Source organism: Pagrus pagrus, assembly GCF_965226575.1.
Source record: "Pagrus pagrus genome assembly, chromosome: 1".
In the NCBI taxonomy this organism is placed as follows: domain Eukaryota; kingdom Metazoa; phylum Chordata; class Actinopteri; order Spariformes; family Sparidae; genus Pagrus; species Pagrus pagrus.
Genome location: NC_140185.1, coordinates 19,349,086 through 19,374,168, shown reverse-complemented (window position 1 = coordinate 19,374,168; position 25,083 = coordinate 19,349,086). Strand labels below are relative to the sequence as shown.

Here is a 25,083-nt window from a genome sequence, read left to right as displayed (position 1 = left end):
TTTACTGTAACCATTGTTGAACCATGATTGAAAATGCTTGGTATGTTTAATTTGTTTCCAAAACATACTGTATGTGTACTGTGTACTATGGCAACCAAACTTAACTTGAAACGGAATAATTTAAAAAGCCATTTCACCTTGGACACAAGTAAGCGCTACATTTAAATTCATAATTATTTCTCTTCTTTAGAGGAGACACTAAACCATTGCCAACCTTTATTACTATTGTGTCTTGCAGCTTGACGTATTACCACTTTCCTCCTTTACCTACTGTAGTCACATAATTATGGGGGATCGTGGGCATTTACATCATGATAGTGAGTGCTACATCCTCCCTGCTGCTCTATATTGTCTCTGAACAGTCTGTCATCTTTAATTGTTTACTGTTGTCTTTTAGTTTGCAGCTGAGCTAGTTTTACACCAGTCCTCGGTAGCATAGCATTTTATTGCATATGAAGAGTTAAAGTGAGCACCTCTTCACATCTGTCCCAGGCCTAAAAGGAACCCTCAGTCTGAATCAAATCCCATACTCCTTGCTTCCTCATCAATTATGAAGCGCAGTCAGGAAACTGTGGCATCGCTGAAGGCTGTCAGGCTGGTGAACAACCATAGAACTCGAGGTGAAAAGTTGCTTGACGTGACAAATCACCTTGACCTGAGAGTCACCCTCCGTACTCGCTGCTTTCAGCGACAGATAGCCACAACACGCTTATTGAGCACATACCATCGTTCACCTCCTAGATGTAAGCCCAACTATTATACGGTATAAAAGCCACTTTCCATTTGATTTCATATACGTAGGAGTCAAGGATATATATGCTTGATGGTAGAAGGCTCCATTTGTGTGGTGTTACTGCTGCTGGTGTTATTTTAGCCGATGACTCATGAGCAAGCGATGTTCAAAAACACCTCACAACTGTGTGACTGCTGTGACAAACAGACCGTCCTGTAATGTCTTGATCCATAACCTGCCATTAACGTTGAATACTGTATACTGCAACTGTCATAATGTACAAATAGCAGTGTTGGTATTTAGATAGTAAGTAAAAGTACTAATATGATGGTGTGAAAATAGTCCATTTAAAGTCCACCCTTTAAATTTTACTCAAAAAGTAAAGTAAAAGTATTCAATGTAGAGAACGATTAGTCAAAATTAATTGATAATTAGATTACCAGATAAGAAATAGTCTTTTGTATTTTGAAAAGTAATTAATCCTCAAAACGTGTATTATTATTATTATTATTATTATAACATAACAATCATTCTTTGGTTCCAGCTTGTAAAATGTAAGGAATTGCTGAGTTTCTTCTTTTAAAAATAATTTCGAAGTAAGTATCGTTGAGTGCCGAACTGTTGGTGTGACACAACAAATAAGGAATACCATCTCTGACTCTGGGAAACTGTAATGAGCATCTTCCACCACTCTGACAGTTTACTGACCCAATGATTAATTGATTAGTTGAGCTCATAATCACTAGATCAACTGTTAATAAAAAATATTTAGCTGCAGCCCTAGATCAATGTGTTCTATAATCAATTGTATCACATAGTTATCCCCCATGCATTAATATTCAAGCAGCATTTGATTGTTATAGCTGGTCTAGCTGCCAAAACAATCTCACAACATCCATTTAGTAGCTGTTATCGGGCTTCCCTATTGCACATTGGTCTTCCTTTGCAGATGGAGTATGTCCGGTAGTCATGGAATATTTAAAATCTCCATTTTTCTTCTGAACACTTTAAGGATGTAATTTCCATGTTGGCTTAAAAGTCAAGTTTATATCATAGCAATGCATTGTTTTACGTGCATTAGATGAAAATGTATATATTAAAAGTTAGTAATAACACAGCAATTACATGTAATGCAGGAAGAACTTACAATTATTGGTCGAGAATAGAGTAGAGAATAGTAGAATACAACATCCTGAAAACCTCTTAAATACAGCACAACAATACATTTACTTAGGTACATTGCACCACTGAGAATTAGGGACTAAAAGGCAGTCAGGTAATCATTGTCAGCATTGAGCACATACTGTATGGGCAGACTTTACCATGAACCTTTGGATTCTATATCAATCAAATCTTTAAGCTCTTCCTCTTGTTTTACACCATGACTGAATTCAATGGGAAAGTAAATCAGTGCTTCAAGATCTACAATAAGTTATTTTGCTAATTTGGGGATTTAGTGAGGTTACAATGAGAAAATACCAACTGGGTACGAGAAGCATTATAATTTTATTGTGTTTTTGGCACAGTTCGTAATTCCAATTTTCCCTATGAAGTATGTTGTATAATATTGTACATGGCCTCTGGTGAGTGTCTCAGACTAGCCACTAGGGGTGTCATGATTTCAATCTTAGATCAAAAGAAAGAAGCTTTCAGTTTTTATCAATGGCAATTCCACTTTTTTTTTTCTCACTCTCCTCATTCCTGCCTATGTGTGCATGTCTGAAGAAAGAAATAATACTTCAAATGCGATACAGCTAGCTCACTGGCAGCCTGCAGCTGCACTTCCAGAGGCTTAATTATCCTGTGTACCTGAAGACGACCAACTGGCCGGTACCGGAGGTAACTCCAACAGCGTCAAAGATGCTGGGTTTATTTTCCTCTTCAGAGATTCTTTATTGATTTCTTTTGGGAAGAGGGTTCACTCGTGGGGGAAGAACTGAACTAAAGTGATAAAATTGCCAGAGATCCTTTATTGATTTGCTTGTGAAGAGGGTTCACTCGGGACAGAGTTGAGAGACCGAAACTATGTAATAAACTGAATTTCTATCTTTTATTGTTTATTGTTGAATCCCCAAAGGGTGGTATTTATTGTTAAACCCTGGAATCTTTAGTTTTGTTAACTATCATTTAAACTTTCTTAACCTTAACCTTAATTTAAAAGTCATCAGGATAAACTCAAGCTGTTGTGAAAAACAACTGTCTTTTGAGAGAAAAGCTTGAAAATATAACCGTAAACTGTTGTCAGGCTGTAAAACCAATGACCTGTTGATCTTTACAAATCCAGATGCGATAGTGAAACAATGGGATACCCATCAGTGCTGGGAAAAAAAAAGTTTACATCGACAATTAAATTGAAATTGAATTTAATCTGGCCTTAAAATAAAAAAATGATCGATTCAGGGATTTGGAGAAACGTGACATTCCTAGCCACTGTTTAGGCTCTAACTCGGAAAACCAAATCAGGTTTTTAAATTGACCAAACACGTCCTTTTATATGAAATTACTGCTTTCAACCATCTGTCTGTGCAATTTTCCATGTTACTTTGACACAGGATGATGCTCCAATGATGATGAGCCGTACATAATTACTGCTAACCGACGGCTGTGTGTGCAGGGAAGTCAGAATAGGGGAGATATCACTTCATAAAATGGGATTGCTCTTGACTTGCACTGAACAGTTTCCTGGACCTCGATCCTGGATTAAGAGCAGAATCTCTCTGGATTACAGTTTATGATGACCATTAAGAGTTTTATCCTAGGGGTGCTTAAAACACAGTCCGACCACATTAAGTCCTGCTCAGGGAAGATTGCGGGGATTTGGACCCTTTGAAAGGTTTAAAGTTCAGGCATTTAGAGCACTTATCACTCACTCTGCATGCACATGCGAAGCTGGCCTAGTCCACAGTGCATATTTAGTCATGATGATGGAAGGAAGTAAGGTATTTTGCACTGAGGGATTTGTTTTTTCCTGATGGCTTACACTGTCATGTTGATCCCATTATACACTCATTTCCTATCACAAACTGTCAGATAATTTGATATTAAGCTCCACTGCAGTTTCCAATCTTTACACAACATTTACCTTAGATTAACTCTCTGCAGGATTACAGCAGTCTCTGCTGACATGTGAGAAATATCAGGATTCCATGTGGTTTCCATAGTTTCTCGAGCGTTCGGTCTTTTCTACTTAATGTACCCGCTGCCATTTAGCATTTAAGCCCACTCACTGTCAAGGCAAAACAGTGAAGTGCATTCAACACTCAATAGTACAAACTCAGACAACAGTGGCAGTGCTCTGAATTTACAAACTATAAATGGGACTAAAGTGATGGAAACACGAACAAGTGGCTGACAAACAACTTGTGGGCTGCTTTTTTGATTCAAACAACCAAATTTATTTGAATGGAGCCTAGTGAAATGGACAAGTCTTTATATTTTTCCACTTTGTTGTACTATTTCCTGCCACAGAGCAAGTAACTGCAAGTAGGATTGCTGTTTGAATTGTTATGTGTCTCAACTCCATCCTAACTTACTATATACTGTGTATTATATAGTCATTTTCATAGAGTAGAATACTGTTTTTACAGTTGGTATACAAAAAAGCTGAACCTTTAGCCATCATCAAACTGCTTCTTTTGACGGAGTACTTTTTTCCCCCCAAGAACTTTTTGTTTTCCTCTCTTTAATTGTCCCACTACCGCCTACAATGAAAATGAATTGTAGTGACACTGTGAGCAGCTCTTTTATTTCCTTTGTGCAATGCATTATGGGACACTTGTGTCCATTAAAGCCAATTTCAAAATCAAGCGCTTTTTAGTGTGCTTACTCACTCTTTGAGTACACTATTCTTTTTGCATAAAATGCTGCACTTAATTAAAAGAAAAAAGCTTCACTAAGCATTTCAGATGTTTTTGCTTCAATGTTAAATGTTACATAAAACCATAGCAGGTACTGTTGCAATGTGAACAATGATATATAAGAACATTTTTACTGTTTAATTAGCACTTTGCAGTGGGTCATGTTCAGTCAGTGATTAGTCGATTAATCTCTTGCCAGAAAATTAATCAGAAGCTATTTTGATAATCAATATGTAATTTCAGTCAGTTTTTCAGCAAAAATGCGAAACATTAACCTGTTTCAACTTTTCCAATGTGAACATTTCTTGCTTTTCTCTGTTTCATATAATTGTAAACTGATTATTTTGGGGAAACAAAGAGCTCATGTACACTGCTGATCACTTCTACTCACTTTATTAATGGCATTTTAATTCTCAGATCCTCATTCATAAATTTCAAGGCTACTGGTCAAACAAAGTAAGTAATTTGATGACATCACCTATGATATATTATTCTCCACATTTAAAAGTATTAAATGTGTTGGATACTTTCGGGACTTAAAGTACATCCAGCAACTAATACTTTTGTATTTTACTTTAGTAAAACTTTTACTTGTAACAGATAACATTTACTTCAAGTGGAAAACAGACAACTGGATCGTTTCCATTTTTCTCAGAGTTACAAATAACAACAAAAAGTCAAAACAGGACTTTATAAAACACAATTGTATGGTGACAGCGAGGTCTATAGGGAACCAGTACAAACGCAGATGGTTTCATTATTTTATATCCATTACATTGTGCAATCAGCATTTGCTTCAGAATGATGCGTTGAGGCAGAAAACTTGCCTTTTTCCAGTATAAGTAAATGATCTGAGTACTTCCTCCACTACTGTAGTTTTGTATAACTAAATCACACCCAGTGAGGTCCCCATAATCTCTTTGACAAAGCAAAGCAATGCCAATTTAATTTGCTTGCACTTATGCTGTATGTACACATTCTGTCACTAATTAAAGCGACACAAAGACCAAATGCCTTCATTTAATCAGGGAGAATGTATCACAGTGTCCTTTATGTGAACTACATGAGTCTCCTGTAGTTCAGTTTCTGTATTTGAGATGAATATGTTGCACAACCCGACAGTAAACTAGAACACTTCTGCTCAGGGGCAGATTAAGTGACCTCCTCCATAAGGGAGTATTGTCCATCCATGTTTCTCAACCGAGGCCTCTTCTACAGATGCACCGGACCAACTTCTCTCTCAGTCTCCCACACACACACACACACTTTTTCTCCATTCCCCTTCTCTCCCTCTCTGCCTGTCTCCTTCTCTCTTGCTGGCTCTCGGCTCACACAGCTTGCTGGGGATAAGGCCTCAGCCACAGTGCTGTGACGGCAGATGGCAACTGGCTCAAAAAGGTTGGCACGTCATCGGGAAATGTGCTGCACCAAAGATGTCCTTTTTAATTAAAAGATTTTGATCTGTGGTGAACTGCAGACTGTTGGAAAAAATGAAAGACAGCATGTAGTCTGAAATACAAGGACATGATATGAAAGGATAATAAAGAAATATACAGTATACTCTACCATATAGGCTCTTCCATTTTATATTGAAAACTCTAAAAGATACCAATTCTGGAAACCTGATACAGAGTATATGTAGACCAAATATAAAAGGAAGGGGAAACTGAGGGAATATCCAAGAAATGTTAACATTTCAAGAAAATATCCCTTATGCATCAACAACTAGGGAAAAAATGTCACATCAGTGGACTGTGCCAACCCAGATCACATCTGATGACTACTTTTTTCTTGCACCTTGACTAAAAGTATATGGCACCACATCTTTATTTAACAAGCACTTAGAGACTGGTTGTCAGCACCGATGTTGTGACATTTGTCCAGAGGTTTCTTGGCAGCCACAGGAGACCTGTTTGCCCCTGACATTCAGGCTGGGCTGCAGACCTTCAGAGTCAGATGGACACGGGGTGAGTGCTGTGCTTTAATTCAGAAGGCACCGTGGCAGATGGATAACAATATAGTATATGCAGGTCTTGTAGCCACTAGAGACGGCACACGGCTCCTGGTACACTGTGCCTAGTCATCAAGCAGCGTGGGCTTAGCTTTTAACATGTTTGCACTTGTCTTGGTAAATTAAAGAAACAGCCCCAACTGCTGCTCCAGACATGCCACGTAACATGGTACATGTCAGGGTAGATCAGCGGGGCAATCCCATGCCTCGGCAAAGACAGACACTTGAGCTGACTCGTATGGGTCGCAGGGGCCCTGCCAAGTACCACTGTGTTGTTTCATGGAGGCACAGCTGCTCGCACGTGGATTATACTGTCAGCCTCAGACATTCATTGATTTGACAGCAACTGATTTTAGTGCAGCCTCTCTGGAATTGTCTTTGGCTCCATCTTACATTTAACATGCTGAGTGGAGGGCGGCTCCAAAGTTCACGGAGAAGCACAGAAAGGAGGCGTGATTAGTGAGAGTACAAAGTGCTGCAGGCCGTGTTTTATTATCAATGACAACTTTAGTGCACACACTGTCATATTGTGCACGGCCTGTGACTGTATGTACCAAAGGATTAATATCAATCTCAAGTTTACCCAGCTGCTTATCTTCAGTCCACTCTCAGTCTCTAAATGCAGTCGTGAATTGGCATGTTTGTGGTTTACAACAGCAAATATATTTGGGCATTTCCATCTATTTGTGTGGATCTTTGTAAAGCTGCTCGAGCAAACTGTGCTTCGCCAAGAGATACACAATGCAGTTCTGCTGGAATGAAGCATAGAGCCGGTTTCCAAAAATCTGAAGAACTGTCTATTGTATTTAATCAGCATTTCACGATTTAACTGCACAGGCATACTCTACAGCTGTTAGGTATACACGAGTTAGAAAAAATATATATATACAAATTCATTTGGATGGAACAGTGGAGTCAGAGTCAGCTAATCTACATGCAAAACAAAATAGGACCACGTGTGAGCATTTTGTGCTCCAGCAGCCTCGTAATTCAGATGTGACCATGATGAGGCAGCTAAAACTACTCAGTTCAGGTCAGATCATCTTCGTGGTTAAAGGAAAGCAACACGTCTCTGGAAAGTAGTAGCGTTCCGTTACAACATTGTTCCCGTGTTACCAAACCTTGTATTGTTGCCTCCCTGACAGCTCATTTCTTCAATGACTCCATGTGCCCAAACATTATTAATGTGTTTTATGATTTTTTTTTTTTCAAATTATACTAATTCATTTACCTATGATAGTCAGCATGACTCAGAGAAGTAAGAAGTAAGAGAGAGAGTCAACAGCAAAAACAGTGCTGAGTAGTCATTTGAATATGAAAGCTGTAGTAAGAACCACTACGTTCTTTTTCTCTCTGCCTGCTGAGAAAATGTTATGCATTTGTTAACTCGTTTTCCTAACACTACAAACAGTTAACTCTTACAGGTCCCATAGGGTAGAAAGTAAAGATTGTCTGATCGGTGTCTTTTTTAATAGTAGGTGCTGTATATATAAATAATGTGAAAATATCAGAACCCTCAATCCACAGAGTGCCTTCGAGCAAACAGTCAGGACTTCCGTAGGACAGTAAGTGAAGGATAATGTGTTTTTTGAACATTTATTGTAAACATTTAACACCCAAATAAAAGTAGGATCCTGAAAATGAGCATAATACAGGACCTTTAAACTAAATATGTTACATACTTATAGAACCTCCTCTCTCTCTCCCACAGAAAAGACTGCTCCTGAAACGACTCATCGTCAGTCCCAACTTTAATTCTGTGACTTTGTGACATCACACATGTCACTGAGGCCTTAAAGAGACAGGAGCTAAAACAGAGCGTCTCAGACAGACGGGAAATACAATGCAGGATGAGAAAACTGAGTTGTGTTTTTAACACTAAAACTTGTAAATCTATTCTAGTAGTTACCCAACAAAATTATGAACTTGAGAATTAGCATAATATGTTTATAATTTAAAGTACATTTTTGCCTCCGGAGTGTTTAATATTTTGTTTTTTCCTTGGTCTCGGCTGAAACCTGTTCTTGATGATTTGAGTTTCTTTAGATTTTTGTTTTACTAACTGTGTTACTAGTAATAGGATTAACTGCACCTTCAGGCTGGAGAGAATCGCGTCGATCCTTACCTGTGAGAAGTATCTGGTCTTACTACTGCACCAAGGTTGACTCTAATAGCACATCAAGTTTTATGAGCTCATTGCCTGTTCATATAAAACCTTAGTCCAACAGCTAAATGCAGCTGTCATTTAAATGTAATGGACAACAATTAAGGTATTACTCTCTGTCAACTAGTATTGAGTCTCCTAAAAGGCGATATAAACTTAGTACAATGTTTACTTAAATGCTAATGCAAAGCCACAGGGAGCTCTGTTTTACACCTCACTGTGTGATAAACAGCAGTTGTGATTCATGAGCTTTTTTGCAAAACACAAACCTCTACAAGAAGCATGCAAACATACCATCATATATATTTTACTGCATTACAGATGAAAATAGATCTTCAAACTTAACTATGCCCTGACATCATGTTTGTCTAGCAGAATAACTGTCTCATTATCGCTCAAGTTTACTCTTCCTCTTTTTCATTTCCATCTGACAGTATGATTAAAAAATCATTAGCTCGCTTGTCAGTGCAGCAGAAGGCTAGTGTATAAAGGTTTACTGTTGCCTTCTGTGAGCGTACAACCGATGTTTTCTCTAAACTAAGAAACACTTTCAGATGTTCATTGCAACAACCTTTGCTGTAATCCTTTGGTGAGGAAGAAATAAGACCTTAAGTGAAGTTTATACACAGACGTTCTGTTGCAACCAGGCACATGTTTCTCCTGGTAGCAGATGGTCGTCTGATTTGCACAGTGACAGATCATTCATATTGCCATTGACACTAATGGCTGTGGAATTGAGTGGGGACACTGGGGCAGCAATGCAGTCTTACATCCATGTCCAATCAGTGAGAAGCAACGCATCTTGTCACAATAATTATGACAGAACTATTGAGACAATGTTTTGGCGACAGTCTTGCCGTCCCACTAGTGTTCCCCTTGATTGGCCTTGGTTGCTTGCAAAGTCATTGTCATTTCTCACAACTTCATTACTTTGTGGCACAAAGCAATTTCCATCGTCTGCGATCTTCCCACTCTGTTACCCCTAAAGGGAGTTCACGCCATATGTGTGTGACAACACCCTGTCGGATAGACAAGGTGATATCTTCAAAGAGTGTCTTTTAGAGTTATCTTGAGATAATATTGAGCCTGGATGTCTTTTTATTCTGGTGTTTCAGTTCTGTTAGATGTGCCTTATTGCTGATACTGAATTCAGGTGGCTCCCCACTGCGGCTTTCACGGGAGGAAATTAGAAATGGCTCACTTTATTATTGCTCAGGCTCATTGCATTTATATTCTTACATGTTTAATCCTCAATAAAGTTAATGCTCACATCAAGAGTCTGGCTGAATGGCTAACCACATCTACAAGCTGCTCCTCTGAAGCAGCAGGCTAATGAGTAGGCTGCTGTGTATGCCTCATGCTGCTCTCGGTTGTAAGTGTAGTGTTTCTCTACAAAACACTAAATACAACTTGGTACATTGCCTCAGGTACTGCACTGAAGATACTCCATTACAAGTAAAGGTCTGACATTTAAAAAGTTAGTAAAAGGTGCAGTATGTAAGAAATTTAGTTTAAAACATTCAAAGATTAACTAAAATCATCAACATGATGTGAACAGTTTTGACGTTATGTCAAAGACGTCTAAGTATTGTTATGAAGATATATCTACTTGAGTTAGCATGCTAACCAGCTAGCACCAGGTCTGAAAACCTCTTTCCCCAAAGCTCGTGTGCTAGTGGTGTAAACACCAACACTCCCCTGGTATTCTGGCTAGCTGCATGGCTAACTGAGCTAACAAACTAACGGAAGCTACAGTCATGGATGTATGAAGAGAATACAGTTAGTAGCAATTAGCGGGTACTCATGTGATATGCTGCCATTATTTGTTGAAAGTATGAATTCAAAGTGGCCAGTATTTACAACAAAATGTACTTAAAGTGAAAGTACTCATGGCTACTTTAAGTACAAATTTGAGGTGCTTTATTTAGGTATTTTCATTTCATTCACTCATATACTGTACAGTGGGATACATTCTACTTTTTACTCTTAGCTTTAAGTAATTTACAGATTAACATTTCAGGCTTATAGAGTATGCAGCTTTAGCTTTGCAAAAACTAGCCAAAATAATAAATCATAAACCTCAACCAACAGTAAAAAGCTACTGACACGTTAATGCAAACATTTGGCAATAACATGTAATATGATGTTTTTCATATATCATATACATATATATGATAATATAAGGATCTGACTACTTCCCCCACCGCTGCTTAAACTCATACACCGGCTCACACATATGCTCTCCATGCAGTGTTATCACAGCTCTTAAACATCAGATGAGTAGATTAGTGTCTTAATCTCACTCTGGATCTGAGGCAATTCGCTCCCCAGCCCTACCCTCAGCCTGCTGTGAAATATCCCATCCACTCAACTGTAAATAAGAGCTAACAAGATTATCAGATTACCCTTCATCCAGGGCACCCAGCCACTGCTGGGCACAGTATCTGCAATGACTTTAAAACAAAAAAAAGAAGAAAGAAAGAAAACACTGTCAGATAATTGTGTTAGGAGGCACCATTTTAATGCAATTTTTTCAAAAGCTCAAGGGCAGCTTAAAACACGTTTCCTATTTGCTGTATGATTTTTTTTCTTTGGTTGCTACTGACAAGCCACACTGCATGTAAAGAGTGTGTTTGAAACGGGTCTATAGTTAAGAAAATTCTCCCAGTGTTTCCTCTGTGTCTCTTAAATAGGCTGTCTAGAAACTGGGCCAAGTTTAATTGAATTGACAGGAACAGATTAATCCCAGAACTTTTTTAAATTATTTAATATCCTCATGAATAAGTACTGTACTTTATTGTACAAGTTGGAAGCAAAGGTATGATAGTATTAAATTGTACCAAATGACATTTGCGGTGGTGCGCTGATGTTGAGTAGATGACACAGTACACTATATTTTCATTAGGCTCCTCTGTGATGCTGCTATCGCTTATACCCCAGCAGTGGAGCGGTGAATTTATTACGTGAATATATTCCAAAGTCATCCTGTCGACTGGTTTTCTGTTTTATGATTGTGCTCTAAACTGGATTTAATGTCCTTGCCCAGGTACAGTGACTGGGTGGGGCTGAGCCAACAGAGAAAACAAAAGGGACAAGCTCTCCCTGTCTCCTCCGTTTGTCACTGTAGCAAATATATTTATATGCAAATTATCCTGTGGAGTAAAATGATTTAAATGGCTTGATAGGAAAATGTTATATTTAATCTGTGGGGTTTGAGTCACTGATGAGGGAGAGGGATTGCCAGAGAAACATCGTGATGCAGGTAGAAGTGGAAGTGCAGTCCTCTTGAAATGATATTGCCCCTCTGTGTTTACTAAAAATAGATCCAAGTTTTGTTTGTTCCACAAGTCATTACGTTTTCAAACAGGGGATTATTTTTCCCCTTACACCTTATTTGAAAGTGCGAGGTATGTATATGAGTATGTCGAGTGATGACTTTTGTGGTGACTTGGATACAAAAAAAATGATCTATCTATTTCAATTTAAAAACTGTCTCAGTTACAGTACTCTAGTGAATTGCACCAAGATTTGATGCATTAATTCGGTGTGATACTGATATTGTCAGCGCAGAGAGTAGTAGTGTGGGCGCAGAATGACCATACTGAGAGCTAAAGGTATAGCTGCATGTGGAGAGCTCAGAGCTGTACAATCACTGTAAGTCAGTAACTTAATGAATAGAAGGGAAAAACTTAATGTGGTGTTTGTTGCTTTCATCTCCAATGACAGTTACTTTAAGAAAGTACAGCATTATAGAAAGCATTATGTTTTTATCTGCAAGTAAAAGAAATTTGGGAAATGAGAAGCAGTATTCTCCAAAGCAAACTCTGTGATTGGCACTTACTTTTGGTCCTGTTTCTCTGTCCAAATGTGGCGGCAGCACCTGCCTGCTCCTTCTGTTTGTCTGCTAGTGTCTTGTCTGGTTTTCTCTCCGTCTGTTTCATCTGTATCTGTCTCCCCGTTTGCTTGATGTTTGTTTCTCCACGTCTTTGGCAGCATTTCTGGCTTCCTCCACAGCCAGTTCTTTCTGTGTTTGCACTACCTTTTTCTTTTTTCTTCTTTCAGCACTGCCTGGGAAAGATTTAGAAATTAAACAGCAGTTAGTGTATTGCATAAAGTCTAATGACAATGACAGGTCCATGGAGGCTGACAGCAGAAACCTATTGCACCATTTTAATTATATGTGTGCGTGCGTGCGTGCGTGCGTGCGTGTATATATATGTAAATAGGTGTGAATGAATGATTTATTTGTATTAATACATAGATTTGCAGTACTTTCAGTAACCCTGCTGAGCATTTATAAACAAAATATAAACTTTCAAATAAATGGTTTATACCATACTGTGATGGAGTTGTATGCAAATATAAATTTTTTGGGTGACACATTATAAAAAACATTATTAATAAATGGTAAATTTATAATATTTTTATTTTTATTTTGCTGTTAACAATGAAATACTTTATTTATTTATTAACCATGTACAAAGTATTATAAACATCAGTTAAGGTCGCCCTTTCCATGAAGCCCATGTTTATAATGCATTATAATGCACCTATAGTGATGTATTTTCATAGCTATAAGCACTTGTGAATATTCATAATGTTTTATAACAATAATCAGAAGCCATTATTACACTAGTGTTTATAATGCATTATATACTCTAGGATTAAGTTATGTAAAGTAGAAGTTATCCGTTAATTTTATGTGAATATGTGAGTATTCAGCAAACGATGACAACTTGTACCAGCTTGTAATGTATTACATCTGCCTATAACACAGGGATGTCACTACTTTACTTAGAGCACCTAATTGCCATTTACAGTGAGTTATAACAACATTGAAATGCATTTAAATAGTGATTATAATGTGTTTAACATTATTATAACATATTACAACTATGAGAATATTATCACACTATGATCCTTGCAAAGAATAGTGAGGGGCCAGCAGTTAGGAAGAATTGATACTTGACCTTCTAAGTCATCATAAAATACTTTATAATGTGTTGGGAAGATTCATGATTGCTTATGACTATAGGATCACTATAACGCATTATTATAAGTATTTTTATAATGCAATGTAGACATTAGCATCATCATGAGTTATGATTATTGTTGAGATCTTTCTGAATATTCATGAGTGCTTATAACTATGATTATGCAGCGCTTTTTGGTTAATCGCAAAGCATTAAATGCATCTTCATAATGGTTTATAAACAAGGGCTTCAGTGAAATAACTATTAACTAAAGTTTAATCAACTGAAAAATGGACCATTTATTAATGATGGTTATTATAGTATTATATTAAAGTATTATATTAAAGTACTATTGTATTATAGTATTATAGTTATTATATTAAGTGCTCCCAGTCGTTATATCTATGCAATTGTAGCATATCCAATTGTAATTGGAGGCTGATGTTTAAACAGATATTAAAATACAGTGTGGTAAAACACAGTTGCAATAATACAAAATATGTTTAAAAGGGAGGTGTCATTTTTGAGGCATACTCTCCATCGATAAACACCAAAAAATGTCCTTATATATTCATACAACTACATGATAGTATGTTATAACCTTTCATTAAATGTTTGTATACTACTTATATTAGGGGGACTTCAAGTAAAGTGTTACCTATAAAGCATTTACTTTTCTCCTGCAAGCTGGTTAACTGAATTAAACTGCTATTTCGTTGGCCATTAGTTCAACTCCATTTTCCACAAGATACAGAAATAATGTAACATGCACAAATAATGTCACCTGTGAACAATTAATTAGTTTTTTATTTAATCCTGAAGTAATATCTTAAAACCAGCAACAGCTCCATTAGATGCATCAGATTAGTTCAGCTTTTTCTGTCATGATGCCACAGAAGCCTGACACATAAATAGTTTCCATGCATGTCAGCTGTGAAATGTGTTACATCGCATGCATCTTGTTTGTAATAAATCTCCATATGTTAACCGCACTACTAGGCTGATATAAACAATTTACAAGCATACACACCAGCGGATGACACGCAGAGGTGGAAGTGACAGCTAGCAACCTCATTTAATGGCCTTCTTACAAGACATCGCGAGATGTCAGCGGCAGATTGCAAATGTCAAAGACGGTTCAGTTGAACCCTGTAGCCGGCTGCCAAGCAGAAGCGGAAGCAAGTGTGCTAATAGCGTACATCTCTGTCTTCCTCCTCTCTGTCTCCCTTTATTTTCCTTCATCACGCACACACATGTACTTGCACAGGTGGTCTGGTCATTGTACCAGTAAAATCAAAGACAAACTCCATGGTTCAGGGCAGAAGCTGGTTGTCATAGCACAGCATCAGGTGTTGCCATGGAACTGCAAAAGTGCACTGATCTTGTTTTCCTTTTGCAGGTCCATCTCACTTTTATCTTCAACTGTAGTTATATCTCCTGGCTTTGTGTTTCCTGTCTCTGCATGTTCATCTTTCTTCAGACTGTATTAATATTCACAAAAGTCTAATTAACGATGATAATTCTGACAAAGAAAATGGTTAAGACACAAAATGAGTAACAGAAAAAATGATTAAATCTTTGGCAGAGTAAAACCTCAGTTTAATTGCATGTCTCTGTTCTTTGTCTTGCTCCTGTCTTGGGTTTCTGTCTTTTTCTGGCTAAAGGAGTTTTTATCTGAACCGAGGGTCTGGGGGTAGAGCGTGTCTGAGGCTGTATAGATTAAAAAGCTCTTTAAGCCAAATGTGTAATTTGAGATTTTCTGGATTCATTTGTATTCACTTTAAACTGATTTACTGGATAATGACTGGCAGTGACATTATGTGTAAAATAAGGCATGCTTTTTAATGGAACAAGCGTCAAGCCCATTCAGTCCAATGGAGTGTGTGTTTAGTAAGTAAAATGGTAGACCTTTGTTATGCTAAAATGAGTTTTTATCAACATTGAGGGTTTAAGGGTAGAGTGTGTCTGAGGCCATACAGAATAAAAGCTCTGTAAGGCAAAAATGTTAGCTAAGTATATTTATGCAAAACTACAGATAAGTTTAAAACTAAGGTTTTTTATGTTGCATCTTTATGTTTGTTTAGGTTATTTTTTCTGTTTCTCTCTTGTAACAACACTGTGCTTATGCTCTGGTTAGGTTTAGGCACAAAAACCGCTTGGTTAGGTTAGGAAAACATCATGGTTTGACACCTTTAATGGTCGCCAAAAAAACATGAAAAACAGACGGTTTTGTTCGCCAGTAACACGGCTGGAAATGTCCCCATGGAGTCAAACTGCGTTTGTGTGAAAGTCCACTAACAGCCATGTAATGTGAACGTGATATGCCACATCTGATACAAATGTCAACCTCGGACTTATCTGTGGTTTGCAGAAACGTTTACTGCTAACATCTTATCATGGTGACTGGGCTGAAATACAACTTACTTGACTTGAGTTTTAGGATCAGAAAATTAATCACTGTTCTGATCTGATGAATGAACATGAACAGTGCTTTCATTTTTTTTGTTAAACTGTCTCTTCAACGTAATTTTTCTTTGAGGGGTCGATTGGTTCGTCTGTCATCAGCTAAATCTTTTAACTAAAGAAAATGGACTCAGTTGTTTGGCCCTACCACTGACCAATCTGCCAACCTTCCCCTCACACACAAACACACACACCCATCAGAAGTCTCCAGAGTCTGTGCTGGACAAAATCTAAAGTCAAGCATGAATACCGAGGCTGACAGGCCAATTATCAGATGTACTCTGCGTTCTGCATCCCCACCTCTGAAGGGAAGCAGATGTGAGAATCCTGTCGCTTTCACTCATGCCGGGACAATAATATGGCCCAACAACAAAAGGCGTAGCCTTTACAGGGAATCAAGATGGACAGAGTTGTAAACCTTGTGTTGTCATAGAGTTTCATCTGGTGGGCTTTCAGATTTCAAGCTTCGGAAGAAGTGATGTTGTGTGGGGACGTTTGTCAAAAGTTGTAATGCGTCTGACTTCTTCTCCCCCGCTGAAGTTTCAGTTGGGAATTGCATTCTTTACTATTGATGCTGACAGTGGTATGCAGTGGTTCCTGTGGAAACTTGTCAACAACATTACTCTGTTTTAACTCAACTTCTCTTTTCAACAATTACGGAGATTTAATGAGCTTGAAAAGTCTTGACATAACTGACAGACTTCTCTTTGTTTTGTAGGTGAATGTAGTTCCAGCATGTGTCAGAGCCTTGACCAAGATGCTGTACTGTCCATACTGTCGGGGCTTGCCCGGGCTGAAACCCTGTCACAACTACTGTCACAACGTGATGAGGGGCTGCCTGGCAAACCAGGCGGATCTAGATGCTGAATGGAACCTCTTCATTGGTAAGAAAATAACTGATTCTGATTCAAAGCGAGTGCCCTCACAGCTGTTTCTCAATTTCTCTTTGTAATCTTTGAAGGTTTGTGTGTCTGTCTGTCTGTCTGTGTGTGTGTGTGCACACTTGAGCTTGCACTTCTAAGTCTGCATGTTACTTTTCCAAGGCAGTGTCTCTGAATAGTCTCTGTGGGAATTCAGTGGGATGTGCTGTGTTAGATTCAGCTTTAAAGGATTTTCAGAGACAAAACTGAAATCTTATTTGTGCAACCATTCCTCCTTTTTTTCTGTCTTGAAATGTTGTTTGCTATTGCTGGAACCCTGGCATAGTACTTAAAGCTCTAGTCCCTGCTGTTTGGGATTGATAAAGGAGAGCAGATCCTAGGCAAACACATTTTCTATAGTGTTTCCAGCTGAGCATGGTGAGTAATATAGCACTTCAGTCAGGCTGTAAGTAGCTGGCTGCTGTAAGCCCTCCTGTTAAATGGATACCAAGGAGGCACATGGAGCGTTCCCTCTGGATCAATGCTTTATTTGTTATGTACCCCAATCCCATCCTCCCACCCACACTTACAGATTTTTTAAATGGGGCGACATTTTGATTATTTTTTTTCAAAGCAACATCCCTGAAGACTGTGTGTCAAGTGAACTGCACTTCTAAGCTTTTGGCTGTTTTGTGACAGGCCTGTCGTTCGAGAAACCCATCAGATGACGCACCGCTTCTTCTCTCCGATGGCATGTCTGAAGTCTCAGATCAACACAGGCCCCTATGCACTGAATGAGATGTCTCGCAGCTTTATGACATGTGTTAAAAAGTTAGTGTCTTGTTCAGTTGTGAAGAGGCAAATCTATTGCCACAAAGGGACGCTGGGCTTGACAGTAATGGGAAAAGCTGTTGTTGCAACAGAGTGATGAATCTGGTTAGACAAAAACACCCCTGAGGTGTAGAAAAAGTGGATTTTTAATTTTGGACCAGTTTTTGTGCAGATGTAATTTTGTTGGTTTGGAAAGAGAGCGTTGTTGAGGGTATTATAATTAGAAATGTAGAACCCAAGGGATGTTTATTTTTCACCATGAAAGACTCATTTTTGGATGTCGACTGACATTTTGTATTCATTATCTGTTGCTAAAGAACTTCGATTTGCTTACTATGCAGCTCACAAGAAATATTGATTCGCTTTTCAGAGACAACTTCTAAATGTATCACAGGTCAGTTCTCACCACTGGAGCACATCTTTGCATTATAGAAATTTATGGATTGAGCCCATACACAGTCATGGCATTGTCATCCCTTCAAATCATCACCTATTAGAGAAGGTTAGATTAGAGGCACAGCTCTCATTTTTTTAAGAATCCTCAGTGACATTTACCTGTGGACTTTGTTCGTGTTTAAATGTCAACATCGATAACATTGATTGGTAAGACCAAAGAAGAAAGGTGACTCAAGGCTTTTAATTTAGTTTTAAACTTCCACAGCAAGAAAGAAAAGAGAGATGAGCCCTGAAAATGTTCTATAATCTCTCAAATCCAGCTGAATCAGGGACATTTATGTAATAAATGAAGAAATTGTGTTTGCTGTTTTTATTAAAAATACAGACCATAAGAAATGAAGGACACCAAAGAGGCTCCGCTCCATAACAAGTGGAAACTAAAACCAGACAATGATTTATTTTCTCTAATACACAAAGTTGAGCTTACCTCACTCTAATAGTAGTGCAAAAGACTTTTACAACATATCGATATATTAATAAACATTTCTGACAATCATACACACTGATGCTGACTGATCTATATTATATTATATTATATTTAACATTATTAATGTGTTGTTGTAAAGGTCCAGTGTGTAGGGCATCTAGCAGTGAGGCTGTAGACTGCAACCATTTTATACCCCTTGCCTCACCCTCCCCTCTGGTGGCAGCTAATAATGATTAATCATAACTCTTTTATTTCTGCCAATAGACCACCTTTAATCCCACACACTTGACCTTTTAAATACAGTAAATCAATACAAACAAAACATCCTCAGTTAATTACTGGACAGCAACATTCAGTATTCAAATTATCCAAACATTCCCTCTAAATAATGGCGTTCCTTCATTCTGGTCTCATTATGCTCACAAACACAATGGCAGTTTTGTTGATAGCATCCAAGGTTTGAATGTCATTTACCTCACTGTATTCTACCCCAACAATCGACTCGATCCTCCTCGACTGTATGAGCTGTGGCAGTACAAACTGGCTACAAACTCTAGCCTAGAAATATTAGTGCTACCAACAACCCAAAATACAGGCTAACTTTGTAACACCAGAGCTGCATTCAATTGAATTAGAGTGACCGACAGGCGTGCATGTAACATTTACAGTCACTTTGAAATGGCAACCAATCAACCAGCAAACGGACATGGGTGAAAACATAAACATAACCTCCGAGCAGAAGTAATAAAACGATTTAAGGTGAATATACATCACTTCCATGAGGACTTTGCAGCATCACTCGAAGCAAAGCAGAAGGCAATCAATGCCCCTGGCTGGACTAACACCTGATATCTATTTAAATATACTCAAATGAAACACTCAATTGTCCTCACACAGCAAGTGTGACTGACAGCCAGCTGCCTCAACTTGTAAAACGTGTCACACAGGAACAACAAAGCTAACACATGTACCTCTGGAGAGATAAAGAGTGTAACAATCCAGATGCAAAATTATTTTTTTTCGTCCAATGGCCAAATGGCTTGTGAATGTTCAGATTTGTTGAAATGGACCACCATTGTTTTTTGACTGGTGAGTGAAGGAAATCGACCAGCCGCTTGAATGTTTTACCAGCATGAGGGCCGGTTGCTGCTGATAATTTTGTGCCCTGTAACACTGCTCCATAAACTCCAGCGGCACATCTTTTGCACACGTCGTGAAACATTACTGTTAACAGATTAGGTTTTCAGGCTACTTTAGCTATGATGTTGCTAATATGATGATGGCTAGTAAATGGTAGCTAACATTTGCATTAACATTTGAGGTGCTAACTGGCAGAGAAACTGGATAGCGGTTCAGATAAAATAATGCATACTAAAAGAACATCTTCAACTTTAACAGATTTGATGCATTTTAATTACCTTCACTGTGTAGAAAGTTCCTCTGACATGAGAGAGAAAATGGCACAGTCTGTCACGGTCCTTGGCTGTTGTCAATCGTGTTCTCAGGAGGCGGGGCTTTCCGTTTTAAAACATAGCTTTTTAAACATAACTTTATGTTTATGTAACTTTAGATTTAAAGAATTCTGTAACTCTGAAATATGTTTGAAAGCGAAATATGAATTCATTTTCCAGTGTTTTTTCCTACTTAAACATTTATAGAAATGTTTCTTTGCACGTCCCCAAAACACACGGTGACATCAACTGCCACTGCTGACATTTCTGCAGACAGTAATTTTTGGCAAGTGCAGAAAGAATAAATGGAGCACACCTTATTCAGATTCACAGCAGCACATGAAAGTCCCATCACATGGCTGATTTTCTATTTTGTTGGAAAAATGAAGATTAGGATTTATCTGTCATCATTTTGCCACAGAAAATATGTGTTTCATCAGATGAAATGAAGCAGAAGACACATTGTGTGTGTTGCCTCTGCTGAAAATGTGAAACCAGAAACTGTCGCTGCAACAGTTTAGTTGTTCTGTTTACTGTAAAACCAACATGCACTTAACATCCCAATTTGACCCCTTTAAAAATAAAGTAAGATCTTAAATCAATGCCGTAGATTACTGCTCATATTCACATACTTAGAGAAACATGAAATTATTTTGTATAACACACTCACACTTTATTCATTTATTTATTTTCGTACATTTGGAAGGTAGGGAAGGCAATTCTGGAGAACCAACCTGAAGTGTTGGTATTTGACGACCTGGGAATGAGACTCGAACAAATCAACATTTTTTCTCTAGAATCACCTTCCCTACCTTTAATCCTAGATAGTATCAGTGTTAAAATCATTGTTTTTATTCCCTATCCTTTGACTTTGGCTTTGGCTTTTGGGATTTAAGTAGAAAATGAATGGATAGAGAATAGAATAAAAACAGTAACAACAGGACAAGCTTTTAGCTGTGAGCTTGTCAGACGGTAAAGTCAATTTTTGCTCAAGTGCTCTAAATGCCGCACAAAGCCATTAAAATATCACTTAACAGAACCGGAGGAATTTATAATGTGCACTGTAACACTGAACGAATCAAGGCGACTTACAAGCTTGAAAGTGAATTCAAGGCACTCCAACAAATTGATAGCCACTCATGAGTTTAACATACGCATTTAAACACTAGTAGTTTGGATGTCAGTGTCACACTGCGTGTTTAATAAGCCTTACTTTTGAGAAGAGAACAAATGTGCCACCGTTGTTTGTTCCTGAAATCTCTGCAACACTGAAACAACAGTGACCTTGGCAGACAATTTGATGTCGACTACGTATCACTTTTTAAGAAGAAGATGAATGATTTCACATCCATGTCGTGCATTTCAAAGTTACAGTCACAGTACAGTACTTGTCAGTTTGTAAAGGTTACCGTAACGACTTCATGGCTCCCCCGCTGCAAACAGAAGACAGATGTCAGTGAACAATGAGCATAAACCTGAGGAAGGATGTGATTTAGTTGCTTGTACCTGTGCTGAGTAATTTTAGGCATCCTGACTTTAAAGGATGTGTGTGTGCATGTGTGTGTGCATGTGTGTGTGTTTGAATGTTCAGGGAAAGAATTCATGGTTTGGCCAATGGAGGATACCCGACCATCAGTCAACTGCCATCATGACAAATTTACCGAGCTCTGCATCATGACAGACACATCATTATCATTTTTCTTGTCAGCACCTTGTTAAAATACCCTCAGAGACAGAGAGAGTAAGAGGGAGAGAGTTAGTTACACACTGGTCTCGCAGGCTTACACCATGATCAACACCATTTCTGACAGTCAAGCAACATCAGTTTGACATAATTTCAGCTACATGTTAAAAATTTATGGCAGATTTTGTAATTGACTGTTTGATAAATCCCCTCTACAAACACTGATTGTCCAATCGTATGTAACCGGGCATGGCGCGGGTGTCGGGCTGTGGATTTCTCCTCATGTGGCGTCTTTTTCGGCCTTGCTCTAATGTAAACTGCAATCGTTAGTATGTCTGGCTCACTAACTGACTACCCAACACCAAACACTAACGAGGTTGTGTTACTTTGTGGGATTCCATGTTTTTAGTATTCAGGGGTTATAGATGCTATCTTGTTTATAATTACAATCATTAATACATTGTATATTAATGTATATTTAATTACATTTTAGTTGATAGTTATTTCAGTGTCAACAACAAGTAAAATGCTTTATAAACCATTTATTCATTATTGTTTATTGTAAAGTTGCACCTGATGTTTATAATACTTTGTAGATGGTTAATAGATATTGTGCAGATAGCCATTATGAAGTTGTTACTAAGCTTTTAACCATTTAAAATTGCTCAATAAAAAGTTTATAAAGCATTTCAATGTTTTTTTTAACAGTGACATAACTAAACAGCGGATAAATTAACAATACAATTTAACATTTATTAATGATGGTTGTTATATATAAGTGTTACCAAACATTGAATGGTTCCAGCTTCTTCTTCAGACAAAATCAGCAATTTAAAGGTTTCAGTTTGGCTCTTGGTAATTTGATGATTTATTCTAGTTGGTACCACTTCAAGACAACCATCATTAACAAATGGTAAATTTAATGTCAATTCTGCTTTAATTAATAGTTATTTTACTGTAAACCAAGAAATGAAATGCCTTTTAAATCATTTATTAAGTAATTGTAAAGGTTTATAAACATCAGTTGCAACATCCAGTTAATGCTTATAGATGAACTATACAGAATTTATTAACTACACAGTATTATAAACATCATCAACTTTTCTATTAATCACTGCTTAACAAATGGTTTATAGAGCATGTGTTCTTGTTGTTTAACCCTTTGCTAGATTTGTGGATGTGAATGCTCCAGTTAGCAGAGATAAGTGTTAATTTCACCAAACAAACTGGTTTGTGCTCACTGTAATTTTTAAGCTAAGCAGCCAGTTATGTTAGAACAAAACATGTAACTTTTCTATATCAACCTTAGATTACCAGGATTGACTTTTTCACTGAAAGGCCAGAACAATGTTTCTTTTTTTCTTTTTTTTTGCGTCGGATATAAATTGTATTCACTTGTCCACTGGCAAGTCAATCAGTCTTAAAAGCACCTATGTGTTTTCTTTGGCCCTGCAGCCAAAAAATTTAAATAGCCTTTTTTTTTTTTCGAAAATGTAATAATTTGATCATTCATATTAACATTTTATAGACAGATAGAACAGGAAGAGACAAAACATAATGACATATGTTTGTATACATATGCTCACTCCAAGCTTCTTTTGTCTGCCTCTTCATAAGCCAGCGACTGACTGAATAACTTTCCCTGCTTTAGTTTTTAGTGGGTTGAAATTAAAAACATTTAAAACACAGCTGGAGACAACATTTTTCAATCTGTTCTCAGAGCTAGCACAAGCTCAATTAGCAAGCTAGCTGCAGCTGATAAAATCGACCAATTTACATGTGTCATTTCAGCAAACACAATGGACAATCACTGTCTAAAAAACTGCTTTTTTCTGCATCTGTCTGTAATCAGGGACCAATTGTTTCGAAAATAACAAAGAGCTGGTAAAGTGGTGAAAACCACTTCTCTTGTTACTGTATGGATAACACAAGAATGGAAAGATTGACAGGCAGAAACCGTAGAGGGTCTGGCTTAGTGACCCGTCAATTCTATTTTAATGAACTCCTCCTAGCTTTAAATGAGAAGCGATTAGTAAATGACATTGTTTTCCTTATTGCACGCACTCGACTGTGCCTGTGTACACATTATTTCTCCTAATTAAGATATAGTCTTGTGTTGTCCTCTGCAGAGTCCTTTGACACCACAGTGTAAGTGATCCTCATTGATTTCATTTGCTCATTTCTTTTTAATTGCACGGATTGTTTCCCAGTGTAACAGGACCTCCCCACAACCCCCAGTTCATGGGAATTCAAGCCAACATTTTTTTCTGTCCTCTTGGAAGGACTTTCTGTGATGTCTGTAGGATTATAAAGATGAACACCCCGCCAGCGCTTTACTTAAAATAATATAGATAGCTCGGCAGTAACTGAGCTCGCACTCTGCTTTACTGAACAATGCAGCTTTTTAAAGATGTCTGAAAATCCTTTACCTTTCAGTGTCACTCAGCATCTGCATGCTTCAAGTGTGGCGTTATTCAGTGTGCTTTGGGATCCCTCAAGTATAAAAATACTGCATCTTTAAGTTAAACCTGAGACAATAACCAACACCACACACACACAGTGACACACACGCACTCAAGCTGACTGAGTATCAAGCATGATAGTCTCAGTAACAGACATGACAGGAACAAACAAGCGAGCTTCCAGTGGCGTTCCGTCTGTCAGAGAGCTGAAGGCTGGATGACTCACTTAGCCTCGTGGAAGTGATCTTCATATCCTCAGCATAATCAAGAAGCAGTATCTTTTCTTTCTAATGGCTACTGGCTGTGCGCAATCTCCAAGATGATGCTTTTCTGTATGTGGTATGAATGCTTACTCAGCTACACTTTATGTACAAGCAACATATCATTTTCATGATACTGTGCATAACCACAGCTGATAACCGTGCATGCTGAGCGTGATTTGTTTATCCTCATTTTATCACACTTCTGGAAAGCATATTGTTAAGCACTGTTGAGCATGCTGTTTTACAAAATTACACATTTAAATGTTATTGCATGTTTTAGCTTATTCGAGTTTGTGTAGTTTAAAATGACTTTGAATTCAAAAGTCTTACTCCGAAAAACGAGCCATATGTATTATTGACAAGGCTGCAGAACCCCGACGACAACTCTCCTGATTTTCAGCTGAATTACGGTTGCTGCTTGTAAAACTCGGAAGATTAACACATCTCC

At 37.9% G+C, this 25,083-nt stretch overlaps 1 protein-coding gene across 6 annotated transcripts in view; it reads left to right on the top strand.

Moving 5' to 3' along the window:
• gpc6a (glypican 6a) overlaps window positions 1–25,083 on the top strand; it is a 252,858-nt gene that overhangs the window by 174,368 nt on the left and 53,407 nt on the right. For all 6 annotated transcript variants that reach the window (XM_084351451.1, XM_084351450.1, XM_084351453.1 and 3 more), the window contains one exon: window positions 16,920–17,085. In XM_084351451.1, coding sequence (XP_084207577.1) covers window positions 16,920–17,085 — 166 coding nt within the window. The remainder of the gene's footprint in view (window positions 1–16,919; window positions 17,086–25,083) is intronic.